Source organism: Lutra lutra, chromosome 9, assembly GCF_902655055.1.
Source record: "Lutra lutra chromosome 9, mLutLut1.2, whole genome shotgun sequence".
Lineage (NCBI taxonomy): Eukaryota > Metazoa > Chordata > Mammalia > Carnivora > Mustelidae > Lutra > Lutra lutra.
Genome location: NC_062286.1, coordinates 21,669,290 through 21,686,219, shown reverse-complemented (window position 1 = coordinate 21,686,219; position 16,930 = coordinate 21,669,290). Strand labels below are relative to the sequence as shown.

The 16,930-nt window shown below is 51.9% G+C and overlaps 3 protein-coding genes across 9 annotated transcripts; 2 read left to right on the top strand and 1 right to left on the bottom strand.

The window, feature by feature from the left end:
- The first annotated feature begins 218 nt into the window (after positions 1-218).
- On the top strand, positions 219-3,891 carry ZNF513 (zinc finger protein 513). Of its 3 annotated transcripts, none has more exons than XM_047744810.1 (4): positions 219-339; positions 881-1,042; positions 2,034-2,621; positions 2,713-3,891. In XM_047744810.1, the coding sequence occupies exons 2-4, from the start codon at positions 1,018-1,020 to the stop codon at positions 3,537-3,539; spliced, it is 1,440 nt and encodes a 479-aa protein (XP_047600766.1). In that variant the 5' UTR covers positions 219-339; positions 881-1,017; the 3' UTR covers positions 3,540-3,891. The 3 variants fall into 3 exon arrangements, with proteins under 3 accessions (XP_047600766.1, XP_047600764.1, XP_047600765.1); XM_047744808.1 differs by lacking the exon at positions 219-339 and adding an exon at positions 374-630; XM_047744809.1 differs by lacking the exon at positions 219-339 and adding an exon at positions 659-756.
- Positions 3,892-3,985: 94 nt separating this feature from the next.
- On the bottom strand, positions 3,986-10,125 carry SNX17 (sorting nexin 17). The gene is made up of 15 exons (XM_047744812.1): positions 9,916-10,125; positions 9,372-9,446; positions 7,838-7,955; positions 7,251-7,315; positions 6,874-6,984; positions 6,671-6,761; positions 6,420-6,507; positions 6,114-6,183; positions 5,719-5,811; positions 5,423-5,626; positions 5,169-5,294; positions 4,929-5,006; positions 4,717-4,791; positions 4,583-4,624; positions 3,986-4,490 (listed from the first exon to the last, which is right to left on the bottom strand). Exons 1-15 carry the CDS (start codon positions 9,976-9,978, stop codon positions 4,377-4,379), a joined length of 1,413 nt encoding a protein of 470 aa, XP_047600768.1. The 5' UTR covers positions 9,979-10,125; the 3' UTR covers positions 3,986-4,376.
- A 159-nt stretch (positions 10,126-10,284) lies between these two features.
- EIF2B4 (eukaryotic translation initiation factor 2B subunit delta) lies at positions 10,285-15,045 on the top strand. Of its 5 annotated transcripts, none has more exons than XM_047744803.1 (13): positions 10,285-10,406; positions 10,788-10,831; positions 11,157-11,291; positions 11,679-11,886; positions 12,164-12,246; positions 12,411-12,502; positions 12,738-12,852; positions 13,054-13,130; positions 13,302-13,404; positions 13,666-13,793; positions 13,920-14,097; positions 14,497-14,677; positions 14,798-15,045. In XM_047744803.1, exons 1-13 carry the CDS (start codon positions 10,376-10,378, stop codon positions 14,995-14,997), a joined length of 1,575 nt encoding a protein of 524 aa, XP_047600759.1. In that variant the 5' UTR covers positions 10,285-10,375; the 3' UTR covers positions 14,998-15,045. The 5 variants fall into 5 exon arrangements, with proteins under 5 accessions (XP_047600759.1, XP_047600760.1, XP_047600757.1 ...); XM_047744804.1 differs by having other exon boundaries at positions 10,288-10,406; positions 11,157-11,292; positions 11,683-11,886; XM_047744801.1 differs by lacking the exon at positions 10,285-10,406 and having other exon boundaries at positions 10,489-10,831; positions 11,157-11,292; positions 11,680-11,886.
- The last annotated feature ends 1,885 nt before the right edge of the window (positions 15,046-16,930 follow it).

Genomic DNA, 16,930 nt, shown 5'->3' with positions numbered 1-16,930 from the left:
TGAGGCAGAAGGGACCAAGTATTGCAGTTCCCTGAGCTGCTGGGCAGGCTGGCCTAGCCTCACGGCTCATCCTCACCCTCCTCCGGAATCAGGAATAGTTTACTAGTTCCTGCAGGTAAGGATAAGGACCTGCTGGGCGGCTACCAAGACTGAAAGCCGGGCCAAGGCTTCTACATTCCTCACCCGGCTGGTTTCTATCTCATCTCTGATTGGCTCGCTCCCTTCCTTTCGTCACAATCACTTCCTGGTCATGCTGTGGACGTTTTCGCCGCTTCTGCTTTCCACGGACTACGCCTCCCGTGTGGCTCTGCGGCAGCGGAAGCGGAAGCGAGGACGGAGGTACCAGCTGGTCTCCGTAGGGGGGGGTAGGGGGCTCCATGAATGGACGCGGCGGCGGCGGCGGGAGCGGCCTGAGCTGGGCGCCGGGGCCAGGGCCGGGGGCTGCCCGGGGCCCGCGCCGCTGCATGGAGGCGGCCCGCGGGCCCTGAGAAGAAGGGCGGGCGGGCAGGCCGGATTGGGAGGGGCGGGGCCGGGCGGCCGCAGGCCGGAGGCGCGTCGGGCTGGAGCCGGTCACGATGCCCCGAAGGAAGCAGAGCCACCCGCAGCCCGTGAAATGCGAGGGGGTCAAAGGTCAGGGGTCAGGGGCCGCGAGGGGGGAGGAGCGGGGGTGGGGTCAGTGGAGTGGGTTCAGGTCGGGGTGGAGGGGTACTCCTGAGGGATGGGGTGGGCGATCTGGACTCCTAGCTTCCTACCGAGGTACTAAGGGAACCCGAGAGGGTCTGCGAGTTCGGGAAGTACGGGCTTCGAGGGCTAGCTCCCGGGGTGCGGATCATGGGCTCGGTTCCTGAGGGAGAATCTACAAGCCCCCTCCCTTCTTCAGTGGATACCGAAGACTCCCTCGACGAAGGACCCGGGGCCCTCGTATTGGAGAGTGATTTGCTACTAGGCCAGGATCTGGAGTTTGAGGAGGAAGAGGAAGAGGAAGAGGAGGAAGGTGACGGCAACAGCGACCAGCTCATGGGCTTCGAGAGAGACTCTGAAGGTGGGTTTGAGGGACTTGGTCAAGGATTAGTGGCCGCTGGAACTTCAGCCCTTCAAGAGGCGGGTTAGGATTTAGTGCCAGTGAGCAAAACACGAAACAGTGCCACAACCTAGGGATGATTTTAGATTTGAGCTAGATTTTTTCATTTGCCTAATGGTCCAGTGAGCTCCATCACTTTGTTGAGGTGTAGTTCTGGGGCCTGGTTCAAAGGTGGTATGAATAGGACAGTGGATGAATCACATGGAGCAACTGGTTAAAAGTTAATGTCCTTTTAATAACCTTGTTCTCCTGTCTAGCACATTCTTTATATGAAGTTAAAGAGGGTCAGGGAAACAACTTCTTGTTGAAATTAAGTTGTGCCTAATCTGCCTTTCACCTGCAGCATAAACCCTTTTCTATTGAGGTTTTGGTCCCTACCCCCAAGTGTTCTTGAACATTCCTTTTCCCTGTCAATCTTAACATCACCCCATCCTAATTTGGTGCACCATCTACCCACTTATGCCACCTATACAAAGGATGTTTTTGAAAATCATTGAGGGAATCCATGTAAAAGAAAATCTTTTAGGCATGTTACTTTGTTTCCACTTCTCTCTAGATTTTGCCTCACTCTTGACATAGTTTTTATTATATAATCAGCTCTATACTAAAAAGGACCTTCCTAATACAGAGCTTAGAATAAGGTCTCAGGCCTCTGCCTTGTGTATTTTCACTTTACTTTCTTATCCCAAAAATCAGCTAATTACATTATCGATTCATTTCATCCTGTGGTCCACTGTGAGCCTTTGATCTTTTTCTGTGCAGTGGAATTAGGTACAGCTGTCATCACTAGGTTAGTACAGGCTCAGAAGCAGGTAATTCATATTGAATTTTCAGGATCACTGAAGTGAAGGGTGGGGCCAAGCAAGGGCGAGGGGTGGGGAGACACCACTGAGTGAATTTGGAGCCTGGTCCTACCCCACGTTGATGTCTCTTCTCATGTCTGTCTTGCCAGGAGACTCTCTGGGGGCCAGGCCTGGGCTTCCCTACGGGCTGAGTGATGACGAGTCTGGGGGCGGCCGGCCACTAAGTGCTGAGAGTGAAGTTGAGGAACCAGCCAGGGGTCCAGGGGAGGCCAGGGGTGAGAGGCCAGGCCCAGCCTGCCAGCTGTGTGGGGGGCCGACAGGTGAGGGGCCGTGTTGTGGGGCAGGAGGGCCGGGTGGGGGGCCCCCGCTGCCCCCACGGCTACTATACTCATGCCGCCTCTGCGCCTTCGTGTCCCACTACTCGAGCCACCTGAAGCGGCACATGCAGACACACAGCGGGGAGAAGCCGTTCCGCTGTGGCCGCTGCCCCTACGCCTCAGCCCAGCTCGTCAACCTGACGCGACATACCCGCACCCACACTGGCGAGAAGCCCTACCGCTGTCCCCACTGCCCCTTTGCCTGCAGCAGCCTGGGCAACCTGAGGCGGCATCAGCGTACCCACGCGGGGCCCCCCACTCCTCCCTGCCCGACCTGTGGCTTCCGCTGCTGTGCTCCACGTCCCACCCGGCCTCCCAGTCCCACAGAGCAGGAGGGGGCAGTGCCCCGGCGACCTGAAGGTAAAAAGCCAAAAACCAAAAGAACCTGGGACATGGGTGGGTGGCGTTAGGGATACTTGGATTCATAGCTCAGATCTCATTGTCCCCACAGATGCTCTGCTGCTTCCAGATTTGAGCCTCCATGTGCCACCAGGTGGTGCCAGTTTCCTGCCGGACTGTGGGCAGCTGCGGGGTGAAGGGGAGGGCCTCTGTGGGACTGGCTCAGAACCACTGCCAGAGCTGCTGTTCCCTTGGACCTGCCGGAACTGTGGACAGGAGCTGGAGGAGGGCGAGGGTAGTCGGCTGGGAGCTGCCATGTGTGGGCGCTGCATGCGAGGAGAGGCTGGAGGGGGTGCCAGTGGGGGGCCCCAAGGCCCCAGCGACAAAGGCTTTGCCTGTAGCCTCTGCCCCTTTGCCACTCACTATCCCAACCACCTGGCCCGGCATATGAAGACGCACAGTGGCGAGAAGCCCTTTCGCTGTGCCCGCTGTCCCTATGCCTCTGCTCATCTGGATAACCTGAAACGGCACCAGCGCGTCCACACAGGAGAGAAGCCCTACAAGTGCCCCCTCTGCCCCTATGCCTGTGGCAACCTGGCCAACCTCAAGCGTCATGGTCGCATCCACTCTGGGGACAAACCTTTTCGGTGTAGCCTTTGCAACTACAGCTGCAATCAGAGCATGAACCTCAAACGCCACATGCTGCGGCACACAGGCGAGAAGCCCTTCCGCTGTGCCACCTGCGCCTACACCACAGGCCACTGGGACAACTACAAACGCCACCAGAAGGTGCATGGCCATGGTGGGGCAGGAGGGCCTGGCCTCTCTGCCTCTGAGGGCTGGGCCCCAGCTCACAGCCCCTCCTCTGTGTTGAGCTCTCGGGGTCCGACAGCTTTGAGTGCCGCTGGTAGCCGGGCTCTCCATACGGACTCGCCCTGAACTAGGTCCTTCTCCCTCAGGGCCCTATGGATTAGCCCTGCCTCTCCTGTACGTTTTATACAGATGGACCAGAAGCCACCTCCTACTTCCTCCCCCGCTGGCCAGGGGCTCCACAGACTAACCTAGGCACTATATGGACCAGCTCAGACCCCATGGGCGAGGGGCCCATATGGACCAGGGGGCCTTGCCTTGACTGATGCACTTCATGAGCTCAGTGAGAAGGGCCCTGTGTTCACCTCCACTGCTCCCAGGGGCAGGAGAGGAACTGGCTGGGGGATTGCCCAGCCTCCCACCTGTTTATTTAACTTATTTCAGTGCTTTATAATAAAGGAAACACTAACAAAGCCATGTCTACGCTGAATTGGCAGTGGCAAGCACCTTAACCTTAGCGTAGCAGTCTGTGCTGTGATGGGGGGGGGGCAGGGGCAGTGAAAGGGAACCAGAGGTAGGCAGCAGTCAGGCTGAGTTTAATGATGGGGAGTTGGGCCAGACCGTACATAGACCTCTGCCCATCCCCTTGGCCCATGGCCCCGAGAAGCCAGAAGCAGCCCCAGGGGAAGCTGCAGTTCCTCCCCAAGGCAGGTAGCCATGGTCCCTTGGACTTTGTGCAAAATACTAAATGCTAATTTGGCATTGAGGGCCAGCTCTGAAAAGAGAGAACACTCCTTTGTGCAGCCAGCCCAGGGGGTGGAAGGGAAAGTAGGTTAGGAAGCCCCTGGCCAAGAGAAGAAAGGGGAAGGAAGGAAGGAAAAGACCCCCTGGCTTGGGGGATACAGGCACAGGGCAAGTTTCTGAACATTCCTCCGGGGTAGAGGGCAGACATCTGAACACTGAAGATCACAGATCCTCATCTCCAATGCCCTCGAAGGCAAAATTGCCGTGGACATCACTGGCACTGGCATCTGTGCTGGGACTGCCAATCCCCCGCAAGCTCACGGCACTCAGCTTGCTCTGTAACAAAGGCAGGGTTGGGGTCAGAGGGCTCGAGCCTCCCTGAGATCCCCTACCAACACCAACCTCACCAACCCACATGGGAAACTCACTGAGAGTTTGACCATGGACTCCCGGCTGGCATCAGGTGACTCCTGAGGAAGAGGAGGCGGAGGTGTCAGAGACCTCACCAGGGGAAATAAGGCAAGGCTGGCGGGTGGGGTACTGATGAGAAAGTGATACTTACAAGCAGGGGTGGGGACTTCACTGCTTGCTGGCTGTCTGAGCGTCTCAGGGTGCCCCCCACTCGCCTGCGCAGCATCTAGGGATGAAGTGCTGATAAGAGTAGGATCCCTTTGGATTTTCCATCACTTCTCCCTCTTGGGAGAAGCCTCACACCCAGGACAAGAGGCACGGAGAGCATAAAAACTCAGCTGTTTGGTCCACACCTTTGCTTACCTTCCTGATGCTGCCACCAGATTTCTTCACCATCAGTTCATCTACCATGGACTGCAAGCAGATACTCATCATGATGGCCTGAGGGCAAGAAGAGAGCTCAGCCTGACTAGAGTGGTCATCCTGAGCCCAGCACCCCTAAGACAAGGGCTCCCACTCACATGGAGTCCTGGAAGCCCTAGACTTGGGTATCTAAGAGACGGTGCAATGGGCTCCAGAGGAGGCCTGAGGGTGGGCTCACACCTGAGGGCTGGTGATGGTGACCCACTGTAGCCGGTCCTTGCTCATGAGGTATTCAAAAGCCAGTTCCAGGCGCACCTCACCCCGGCCCCGGCCTGGGCTGCTCGTGCCTCCACTGGGCAGTGGCACCTGGGAGAGAAAGGAGAGTTAGGGTGAGATTGTTCCCGCCCATCTGTCTCCCTCTTTAATCAACTGCAGCCCATTCCTGAAGCTCAAGGCTTGCCAGACCACCATCCCAAAGGCCTACCCCAACTCACAGAGGAGGTGACGCGCCAGCACCGCATGCGGGTGACCCGGAAGGAACCTTCGCGGAGTTGCTGGCCAGGCAGGCGGAGCTGCAGGCTGAGCTCACTGTTGCCTGCGCTCACCACCACGGGACAGTCCTTCTCTGGGAAGTCAGCCACACAGGCATCAAAGCGCAAGTAGCCATAGTGCCGCAGTGTCTGCGCCAGCCGCAGGAACTGAAACCCAGTCACCATGCGGGACGTGTCAGGAGGGGAAGTGGGGTGAGTCAGAAAACAACCCTTGGAAGGAGACAGGAAAGCAGGCTCACCTCCTTCTTGGAGACCTTCTCTTGCAGAGATTTGAGCTGCCGGTGCTGCTCCTTGGTGACCAGGATCCACCCACGCTCAATGTCTGATACCGTCTACAGTGGAAACAATGGGTGGGGGGTTTGGGGCTTCCAATCAGAGGTCCAAGGAGAAGTGTCCAGATACCTCTGTCCAGCTGACCCTCAGCCCCATGCTTGAGCAAGGTCTTTGCAGTAAGTCCTTGACTAAATCAGCTTACAAAGTAGGAAGAGTGCCAGGTGCCCTGATAGTATTCTAGGAACTTTCCCGTGAACTGGGTGTGAGGACATGAAGAGTTTCCACATGAAGAGTTTCCTCGGCGGAGTGGGACACCAGTATCTGTTTGAGGGGAAGGGTTCTGAGGCAGCTCCAAGCTCACCTGAGCATAAAGCAGGTTCAGGCCAACCCGGTTCTCCATGACATCGTCATCATAGGCAGAGTCCCAATAACTGTGAGGCCAAGAGGTGGAAAGGGGTAACGGGGCTAAGCTGGGGTAAGGCAAGAGAGGTGGAATAGAAAATAGGAGCAATCTAGAACTACTGGGCAAATAGGGTGGTATAGTGGGAGGAAGCTTGGGAGGCCTGGTAGTATCACCCAGCACTACCCCCTTGTCCAGGTTATTCTGTCTCAGTACATGGCCCAGTAATCACCAGCACCCTCCCCCTCCTCCAAGCCCAGCCCTGACCTCTTCCTTAGCACAATCTTATACTCTTGACTCCGAAGACTGGTAACAGACACATAAGGCAGCTCAAACTCTTGCAACTTCCGTACGACTATGGGTTAAAAGGAAAAAAAAAAGAAAAAAAGTAAATATAAGACTCAAGGGGAGAAAAATCAAGAGAGGAGCCCTGAAGAAATGTCAGATTTGGGGAGGAATTAGCAGGGCAAATTCACTACTAGAAGCACAGGGAAGAAGTCATGTCCATAGAAACTCACAAGAAAAGGTTCCGTCCTCTTTCTCTCGAACTAGAAAGAGACTAAAGTATCCAATCAAGTCATCCGGAAGATCCAGCTTTGCAGCCACAGCCTGGGGATAGAGAAGCAAGTACAGCTCATCATACTGGCTGGTTCTAATCACCCCCAAACCTGGGACCCTGGGGGTGCAGAGGAGGTGGGGCCGTGCAGTACAAGTGCCTCACCTCTAGGACATCTTCAGTCTGATCTGAAGTTAGCACATTGACCAGAACTTTCTGCCCATTGCTGAGTAGCACTTCCAAGGAAACCTCCTCGGTGGGGACCTGCTGTGTCTCCTGGAGTGAACATATATGAGGCACTGCCTTGTTAATGCTTGCTCAGCGTCCAAGTCTGACCCATTCCCAACTCTATTTCTAGGTCCTTCTAGTGTCTTTATTCTTATTTGCTTACAGGCTGGGTTTCCTTGATTTCACTGGTACAGCAGAAGCCCCCTCCCATAAAAAAAGGTACCAGGATGACTCTTCTGTAGCCACTGCCTTAAAATGCCATGGCCCTATAGGAAAGTCCTTCCCTTAAATCTTGTTACCACCCAGAGCCTTACCTGTTGTGCCCGACGCAGGAAGCTGTTGAAGGTCTCACTGCTCCCAAGCAGCGGGTCTTGCCGAACTGTAGGGACAAGAGAACACTATTCCAGTAACTTAGAACTCCCTCTTGACCCCCCGCTCAGTTCTTTTCTTGGTAGGTTCCCCCATGCCCCATTTCCTGGGCTGATGATGGCCTGTTGTATCCCCCAGCTGGCCTCACCTCACTCACTGTTTGCAAATATTCTTCACCTGCCCCACCCTTGGCTGCCATCTAGTTGAGTCCAGTCTATAAAACTGGGGAAATAACAATGATGTTAATCTAAAGTACGTCAGATACAAATTAAGTTCTCCCCACCCATCTAAACTGCTTTAAGACTATGAAGTGTTACACTGGTATTTCTAAACTGTATTAGTCTATTGGCCAAATTGCTTTGCTGATACCTAGACCATCCTTGTGTGTTATTTACTTTTCCTAATTAACAGATCAAACAAGAGGCTCCCCAGCTGTAGAAATTAATTCAGGCCAGTCTAAAGAACGAGCGGTTTTGAGTCTCTTCCCACAGCTCTCTAAACAGTTAGCCTAAAGTTCCCTTCAACCACTCACCAGCTTGCATGTACTTCTCTAACTGCTCTCTCCTCTGTTCTACCTCAGCAGGTGTCAGAGAGAAAAGCTTCTTTGGGGGAAATGCAGGAAGAACATTGGCCCCATACTCCTTCCGAAGCTATTTGGGGAAAGAGATACAACCCTTCACATAAAACACAGCAAATGAGAAGAGGCAATCCACACTCACAGTGTTCTTTTGGGTACCCCTTCCCTTCCCTCAGCCACCATCCCTTCATGCCTGCCCCGGCCCCATCTACCCTGGTAATCCAGGAAATCATTCCTCTGGCAGAGGTAGCATCCCAGTGGAGCCATTCTTCTGTCCCAATATTAAGTTCTTTCCCATCTTACTATGTACAAGTCAGGCCCTTCACAGTGTGGGTAGGGTTTATATAGGGCCAGGGCCTAGGGAACTCTATTCAGCAAGACTGAGTTCATTGAACCCTCACCAGAAGCAAAGAACTTTAAAAGGAAAATTTATGCTCCCAGTTAAGTACAGCTAATACATTCACAAAATATGTTAAGACTTAAAGGGAGGGGCGCCTGGGTGGCTCAGTGGGTTAAGCCTCTGCCTTCAGCTCAGGTCATGATCTCAGGGTCGTGGGATCGAGCCCCACATCTGGTTCTGTGCTCAGCAGGGAGCCTGCTTACCCCTCTCTCTCTGCCTGCTTCTATGCTTCCTTGTGATCTGTCAAATAAATAAAATCTTAAAAGAAAAAAAAAAAAGACTTAATGGGACTTTGCAGACCAACAAATACATTTTTCAGTCTTAGAAACTAAGGCCCAGGGTGCCTGGGTGGCTCAGTGGGTTAAGCCTCTGCCTTCGGCTCCGGTTGTGATCTCAGGGTCCTCTGCTCGGCGGGGAGTCTGCTTCCCCCTTCTCTCTGCCTGCCTCTTTGCCTACTTGTGATTTCTCTGTCAGATAGATAAATAAAATCTTAGAAAAAAAAGAAAAGAAAAGAAAAGAAACTAAGGCCCAAAGAAATTAAGTAACTGCTCAGGGTTGCACAGCTAGTTATCAGTAGAACCAGGACACTCTACTGAGTTGAATAAAGCTTGCAATTTGCTGAAGGATAACATAGAAACACTGCATCAGAAATACATAAAGATAACTGAACAGTTAGGCCCACTGAAATGAGCTAAAGAGCACAGAAGGATCCGTGAATGATTTGTATGAGAAGGAAAAAGAATTTCAAATTGTAGTTCAGATGGCAGAAGAAATGTACTTTGGCAGCAGAAGGAGGAGGTCGCTTTTTCCATGCACGGGCAAAGGGTGAAGGAAGACTGAGGACAGGAAAGCAGAAAGGCGGATATGAGTATAAAGAGAAGCAGTTAAAGCAGCAAGACAGCAAGCTTCTTAGGGAGTTCCCCGGAAATGTCAATCGGTAAGATAAAGCACCAGACCCTTCCCAGTGGCAGTGATTAAAGAAAAACTACACAGCCTAGGAGAGAGCCAAGAGGGGGAAAATGAAGATACCGATGCCCAAGTGTAGGAAAGGGCTTGAAAGCTGCCTCAAGGCAGGGGTACTGGTCCCACCTGCTCGTGCAGCCCCAGGAGCTGGCTGTAGCGCACCCGGCAATGCAGGACTCCATTCACGTGAATGTTATAGGCCTGAAGACACAAAAGCAGGCAAACATTATAGGGTCGTGGCCTGGGCAACCCCCTTGAAAACCGTGGCCAGAAGTCATCTGGCACCAGCTCCGTCTAGGTAACACACCGAGATCGTCCGAGGGTTTATTAGTCTGTTTACCCCAGGGTAGGGTCCTAGAGCATAAGGACCAGCCGGGGGTCAACTCGGGAGCTCATGCCGCAGTCTCCCTCCCCAAGAGGCCAGTGACGCCCACCAGAGCGGCCGCGGCCCAGACCGAGGGAGACGACGCGGGGGAACAAAGGACTTGAAGGAGCTTGGGCGACCTTTGGACGAATCTGAGACGGGATATAAGATCCCAGGAAGGCCGTCGGGAGTCGGCTACCTGGGACCAGGCCCCAAGGGTGGCGACCCAGGCCTCGGAGGCCGCTCGGAGAGGGCTCTGGCCCGTTATCCCCGCCCCTGCCCGGCCCGGCTCCGGCCGCTCCTCACCACGTAGGCGGAGCCGCCGCTGTCCCCGCTGCGGGACTCGGTTTCAGGAATGGAAAAGTGCATGTTCCCTGCGGCAGGGCCCAGGTGGGTTCCGGACTGACAGGGCCGCAGCGGCTTTACACGCTCGCCTCCGCCTCTCAGCGCGTCCCCGCTGCCTCACTCGCCATTTTGGGGGGGGGGGGGGCGGGGGCCTGGGATCGGAGATGGGAAGGGTGGTGGGACGTCCGCTCTGGGCGCAGCTCTCCCGGCATGCTGGGAATTGTAGTCTAAAGTGCAAGAACCCACTGCCACGCCTGGGAGAGCAAAGCTGAGAAGGCCCTCCTCAGTTCCCGTAGCCCGGGGCGGAGCCCCAGTGCACGTCGGAGATTGTAGTCCGCCGAGGGCTGTGCTCCCCGGGTGTCTGCCCAGGTGGCGCTATAGGCCCAAGGACTGCGGCAGGCGGAGCCTAGAATCGAGGGTGATGGCTGCCGTGGCTGTGGCTGTTCGTGAGGGTGAGTGAAGGGCGGGGGCGCGGTAACAGGTAAGCAAGCCGCCGGGCGCCAGGAGGCTGCGGCCGAGCCCTGAGTCCCTCTGGGTCCTGTCGTTCGGTTCCGGCGCCTCTCCGGACTCTGGGGTGCACTGCCTGGGGCGCAGCTTCTCGCCGCGTACCGGCTGGCTCGGGCGAGAATGGTGGGGGCCCCTCCCGGCTGCCTCCTCCGCCTTCCTTTTGATCCTGCCGCGCACTGCGTCCCCACGCGGATCCCTGGCTTGTCTCCCGCCTGGCGGCAGAGCTGTGGTCATGCCGACCCAGCAGCCAGCCGCGCCGGGTACGAGCCCCTCCAAACCCTCCCGGAGCCTCTCTGGCTCACTTTGTGACCTGTTTTCTGATGCAGACTCGGGGTCTGGGATGAAGGCGGAGCTTTCTACTCGGCCTGGGGTAAGTGAGGGTGCCCTCCCAAAACGCCTGTCAGGCTCTACGCAGAAGGCTGTGTCAGCTTCGTTCCGCCCCAGCCTCCATCCCCGTTTCAATTTATTTCTCAGGAAAGCCAGGTTTTACAGAATTCTTTCAACCCTAACAGTATAGGACTCTGATCCTGGAGAAGAACCTTCGATCTGTATGGGATGTAAGCTTGTAATAGCTAGCTGGTTAGAGTTAGAGAGCATTAGGGGCTTTACCTTATAGAAACCTTGGAAGGCACCAGTAGTGTTTTATCGTCTTTGGCATTGTTGGGGAAGAGCAGTATTCTATGTCTGTGTCTCAGGCAGCGGGGAGGGAGATGACCCAAGAAGAGAAGCTGCAGCTTCGGAAGGAAAAGAAACAGCAGAAGAAGAAACGGAAGGAGGAAAAGGGAGCGGAACCAGAAACTGGCTCTGCTGTACCTGCGGCCCCGTGTCAAGGTGCGGGGGCTTTTTTAAAGGGGTGGGGTGTGGAACTGGTAGATGTGTGCGGAAGAAGAAGGGGAAACAGGACAAACAGAGTTGGTTTGAGCAAGTGAAAAGCAAAGAAGTTTATTTAAGATTTTATTTCTTTGCCAGAAAGAGGGCGTGCACAAGCAGGGAGAGCTGCAGGCACAGGGAGAAGCGGGCTCCCTGCTGACCAAGGAGGCGGATGCAGGACTCCATCCCAGGACCCTGGGATCATGACCTGAGCTGAAGGCAGGGGCCTAAGGGACTGAGCCACCCAGGCATCCTGCGAGGAAGTTTATATAAGCGTAGAAGCTTTGGCTGGGGCACAGGTAGATATTACCTGCCTGGGGCTTGGGCACCTATTTTTTCTGTCTTTCGTAGGCCCAACCAAAGAACTGGCAGGACCAGGCAGTCAGCTGGCTACTGCTGGGGAGAAAGTTCCAACTGGTCGAAGTAAAGCTGAACTTCGTGCTGAACGGCGAGCTAAGCAGGAGGCTGAGCGGGCCGTGAAACAGGCAAAGAAAGGGGAACAAGGAGGGCCACCTCCTCGGGCCTGCCCCAGCACAGCTGGAGAATCCCCCTCAGGTACCTTCCCTTCATTGCGAGACCTCTGTTTTGATTTTAATTCTTGTGTTAGCTCAGGCTTCCCTATGGTAAAACAGCTCTCCCTTCTCATTCTTTGCCTTGGGACCAAGAGCTCAAAATCCTCCCTTCAACTTCATCCTGTCTCTGTTTCTTCTCCTCTTTTCTCCCCTGCTTTCCCCCTCTCCCTATTCAGTTTTTCTTGATGTCGCTTTTCCCTTAGAAGCAGATTTCTTTTTATTACCTACAGTGTCTTGAAAACGTGGTCATTATCTTTTAGGAGTGAAGCGTCTGCCTGAACACACTCAGGTCGATGACCTCACACTTCTGAGAAGGCTTGCTAAAAAACCAGAGCAACAACAGGTAGGAAGTGGTTTTGGTGTGTGCCAGAAATTGCCTAAGGGAGATGGGATGTTGGGGGAGGTGATCGAGGCAAAGGGAGATCCTGGAGAAGAATGGGTATTTGGGGCAAAGTAGCCTTACTGTTTACTTGCTTTCCACTGCTCTTGTTCCCCTGTTTTGTCAAGGTTCCTACACGAAACGATTATGGATCCAAAGTCAGTCTTTTCTCCCATCTACCCCAGTACAGCAGACAAAACTCTCTGACTCAGTATATGAGGTAGGATCCCATGAAACTGTCACAACTTTTAAGTTCTAGGAGTTTTGGTGACTCAGTATTGAAAGTGACTGGAAATTTGAGATGGAGTCTGGGGGAAGAAGCCTGCACACAAGGCAAAACTCTAGAGGATATGGGGGTGTCTGTGCTAGTGAAGGAAGTTCCTTTTCATCAGGAGCAGCTGGGCAGTAGGTGCTCAAGCTCCCTTGCAAAGTGTGTGACACCGCCATCCCATCAGCATCCCATCCTCTGTGATCCACCCAGCCATGGTGCGACTCGGCCTGCAGTACTCCCAGGGTCTGGTCAGTGGCTCCAATGCCCGGTGTATTGCCCTGCTTCGTGCCTTGCAGCAGGTATGCCCCGTCCTGTTCCCTCTATGACCCAACTCTACCTTCCCCAACACTACCCCAGCTTCCTCTCACCTGAAGTAATCTCTGGGGGACAGAGGGAATGACTACCCTCAGAACACTTTGCTCAGTGAAACATAACCTACCGCCCACTTTCAGAGACCTTTATTAGGGGACATTTTGCTGATCACTGTGTGTATCCTGTAGGTGATTCAGGATTACACAACACCTCCCAATGAAGAACTCTCAAGGGACCTAGTGAATAAACTAAAGCCCTACTTCAGGTAAGGACAACCACTTCGAGTCCGCTCCCGCCTCCCCTCGCTCTCTTCTTGTACCCTTTCTCTTGCTCTTATCTCTTGTTTCATTTTTCTATTTTCTGTCTTTAGAGAAAACATTTTTAAGTACAAACATAAGTTGTAGAGTCGCACAAACGTGAGGTATTGTCTTTGTAGCTTCCTGGCTCAGTGCCGTCCTCTGTCAGCAAGCATGTACAACGCCATCAAGTTCCTTAACAAGGAGATCACGGGTGTGAGCAGCTCCAAGCGGGAAGAAGAGGTGATGACTATGTGGAATGAGCAAGGCATGCACCTGAGGGTACAGCTGAGAAACTTTCAGGACTCCCAGAAGAGACAGTGAGGCCATTCTGCCCTGGTCCAGCATTAAGGAAGTGGTTGGGGTGTCTGACTTGTACCACCCTTGGGCCCCCATTAGGCCCCCTTTGAATCTATCCTTGTGCACATACTCTGGCATCTGGCATAATAATCAGAGGAAGAAATGTGTCCGTTTCTTGTTCCCTAAGCATTTTAATCCATTTAGGCCAAGTCGGAACTTCGAGTAGCCATTGATCGGTATGTGCAAGAGAAGATTGTGCTCGCAGCTAAGGCAATTTCCTGCTTTGCTTGTAAGAAGATCAGTAATGGAGATGTGATCCTCGTATATGGATGGTACGGTCCAGACCCTACGACTGAGAAAATTGGGAGAAGGGACTGCCCCTTTGCCTTTTAGTAATGAGCTGGCTGGCTGTCAGTTTGTGACATCTGTACCTGAATCCTCCTCTCCATTCACTCCAGCTCATCTCTGGTATCCCGAATTCTTCAGGAGGCTTGGTCTAAGGACCGGCGGTTTCGGGTGGTAGTGGTGGACAGCCGGCCATGGCTGGAGGGAAGGCACACACTACGTTTTCTGGTCCGTGCTGGGGTCCCCGCCTCCTACCTGCTGATTTCTGCAGCCTCCTATGTGCTCCCCGAGGTGAGAGCAGAGGAAAGGGACTCTAAAGTTGGAGGTAAAGGATGTAGTGGTATAGACATAATCCCATCTTCCCCAGGTTATGATTATTTAAATACACTAGAATTTTATAGCTTTGTTTGTATTTAATAGGAAAAGCAGCTACAGCATGGTCTAGCAATGTTGTTATTGTAAGGACAGTAAACTAGCAGCTCTCAAGAGAAAACAGGGCAAAAGTAACTTTGGAGTTTCATTTTCTTACGGGAGATGGAATGGGTCAATCGATGGTCAGGTGTTTTCCAAGAAGAACCATTACATTCTATTATTGTCTTAATATTGGTATCCTGGGCAGGAGTGGGGAACCTTTTTGTGCATTAATCACATGCCACATTTCCTTCGCCTCTCCACTGTTCAAAACAATAGGTTTCTAAGGTGCTGTTGGGAGCTCATGCACTCCTGGCCAACGGGTCCGTGATGTCACGGGTAGGGACAGCACAGCTGGCCCTGGTGGCACGAGCGCATAATGTGCCAGTGCTGGTCTGCTGTGAAACATACAAGTTTTGTGAACGTGTGCAGACTGATGCCTTTGTCTCTAATGAGCTAGGTAAGGAGCCCAGGAGGGCAGAAAAGAGGGTTCCAAAGATCTGAGATATGGGAGGGAGAGGGAAGGTTGAATTCAACTTATTTTCTCAAAGGACATAAATGGGTACATCTCCTGTTGCAGGTGACCCTGATGATCTGCTGTGTGAGCGAGGAGAACACGTGGCCCTGGCTAACTGGCAGAACCACCTGTCCCTGCGGTTGTTGAATTTAGTCTATGACGTGACCCCCCCGGAACTGGTGGATCTGGTGATCACGGAGCTAGGAATGATTCCTTGCAGTTCTGTACCTGTTGTTCTACGAGTCAAGAGTAGCGACCAGTGAGTGGGGGAACGCGGGGTCAATAAATTACATACTCCGTGCATTCAGCAACTCTGCTGCCTTTGTATCTCTTTTAGTATCGCCATCGCTTAGGTTACAGACACTGAGCTAGGTATGTGGAGGAATATAGGGACAAATCCGAGAGATATCTTTAGTATTTTATGATCATTAATCTAATATTTATATTGATATGTTAAATTATCTCATCTTCAGTTTTGAGTACTTCTTAGGTATTTTTGAGTGTTGAGTGCTTCTTAGGTGTCCGAAACTGCTATAATCCCTTTCTGATCTGTTTAAGAAGGTTAAGATAGCTCTCTAAAAGGAAATTTTACAAATAAGAAAACTGAGACACAGAGGTTAAGTTCCTTGCCAAGGCAACACAGCTAAGGCACAGAGAGGCTGAGTTACTTGTCCAGGGCAATACAGTAACAAAAGCAGCTTGTGGTCTCATGCTTTCTGGATTGGGAGAATATACCCCTAACTTTTATGCCATCTGCCATTGAGGAACACTGATCTTGGTGGAAGCAGACAGTATCTGCATGTGAGAGAGGTTCCACTAGTCATATTAACAGTTCCTAGGAAGCAATCACAGATGATGCCAGGAAACCTAATAAGGTCAGAGAAGACTTCACAAGGAGCATGTGATCTATGAGGGTCGGGAGTTTCCCAGTTGGAAAAGAATGGGAAGGCAGATCAGCAGTGGGATTAGCTTGAATGTGAAAACAGAGTGGCCAATCCAGTGTCAAAATGGTGTGGTGAGGCTACACCCGAGACCTACACCCGAGACTCACTCTCCTATGTGGAGAGTGAGTGATACAGACGCAAAGTAGGTTGGGCTGGGGCCAGACTGTGAGTCTTAACTATTGCGGTTAGCCTAAAAAAATGGGAGAGTCATCTGTTTTGTGTGTACATTTATGTGTGTTTTATTGAAAAATTTCAAACAGAAGTAGAGTGAACTATGCTAAGAATCCCCATCCTAGCTGTAATAATTATCAAGATTGGCCACATTTGCTTTCTTTTTATTTCCTTCTTTTTCTCTTGCTGAAGTTACTTTAGAGCAAATCCCAGATATTGTATCGTTTCACTTCTACAAACCTCAGTATGTGTCTCTAGAAAATACGTAAGTTAACCGTTTTATTGTTACACCTATTAAATTCTCAGTATTGTCCAATCCATAATCAAATTTCCTTGTCTCCAAAACTGGCTTTTTTGCAGTTGGTTGGTTTGAATCAGGACCCAAACAAATCTGTCCATTACAATTGGTAAGTAGGTGTTCAGTTTAGCAGAAGCAGTCTCCTCAGACTCCCTCCTGTTCTCAGGACACTGACTTGTTCCAGATACCAAGTTATCTTATAAAATGTTCCCCACTCTGGATTTGACTATTGGCTTCCATATGGTATCATTTAACTCATTCCTCTAACCCCTCTGTTTCCATGCAACTTTTTGGGAAGAATACTTAGTAAATGGTGCTGCATTTCATATCGCCTCACATCAGGAGGCAAATAATAGCTGTTTGTCCCATATTCAGTGATGAGTGGGTCCAGTTAAAGTTTGAAGTTTTGATGTTTCTCACCAAGTTTTCATTTGGTGGTTTTATAACCACTGGTGGTTATTGCCTGAATTATTTCATTAGAAGATGCAAAATGATTTTTCCTCCTAATTCTCTGATTCTTTCCATATTTACTAGCTGGTAATCTTCTAAAAAGAATTTCTTCTGTTTATTCTGAATTAGAGTTCATACTGGAAAGACAGGATAAATGTTTCCTTTTATTTGCTAGTTTCCAAGAATTGATCACTACTTACTTCCTGCGGCATACAATAAGTAGTTGTGGATTAGTAGGCTTTCTCTCTTTTTTAAAAAAAGGATTATCAGTTCATGGGTTTTTTATGTATTGAGCATATTACTCAATCATTAAAATTAAGCAGAGGATCCACA

Bases quoted from the DNA above. Each gene is read 5' to 3' on its own strand.
- EIF2B4 (XM_047744801.1), top strand. From the start codon at position 10,694: ATGCCGACCCAGCAGCCAGCCGCGCCGGGTACGAGCCCCTCCAAACCC. The intron at 10,832-11,156 runs GTAAGTGAGGGT...TCTGTGTCTCAG, and splicing joins AGCTTTCTACTCGGCCTGGG to GCAGCGGGGAGGGAGATGAC. The intron at 11,293-11,679 runs GTGCGGGGGCTT...TTCTGTCTTTCG, and splicing joins ACCTGCGGCCCCGTGTCAAG to TAGGCCCAACCAAAGAACTG.
- SNX17 (XM_047744812.1), bottom strand. From the start codon at position 9,978: ATGCACTTTTCCATTCCTGAAACCGAGTCCCGCAGCGGGGACAGCGGC. The intron at 5,627-5,718 runs GTGAGCCTGCTT...ACTGGGTTTCAG, and splicing joins AGAAGGTCTCCAAGAAGGAG to TTCCTGCGGCTGGCGCAGAC. The intron at 4,792-4,928 runs GTAAGCAAAGGT...CTTCATCCCTAG, and splicing joins CTGGTGGCAGCATCAGGAAG to ATGCTGCGCAGGCGAGTGGG.
- ZNF513 (XM_047744808.1), top strand. From the start codon at position 576: ATGCCCCGAAGGAAGCAGAGCCACCCGCAGCCCGTGAAATGCGAGGGG. The intron at 1,043-2,033 runs GTGGGTTTGAGG...CTGTCTTGCCAG, and splicing joins CTTCGAGAGAGACTCTGAAG to GAGACTCTCTGGGGGCCAGG. The intron at 2,622-2,712 runs GTAAAAAGCCAA...TTGTCCCCACAG, and splicing joins AGTGCCCCGGCGACCTGAAG to ATGCTCTGCTGCTTCCAGAT.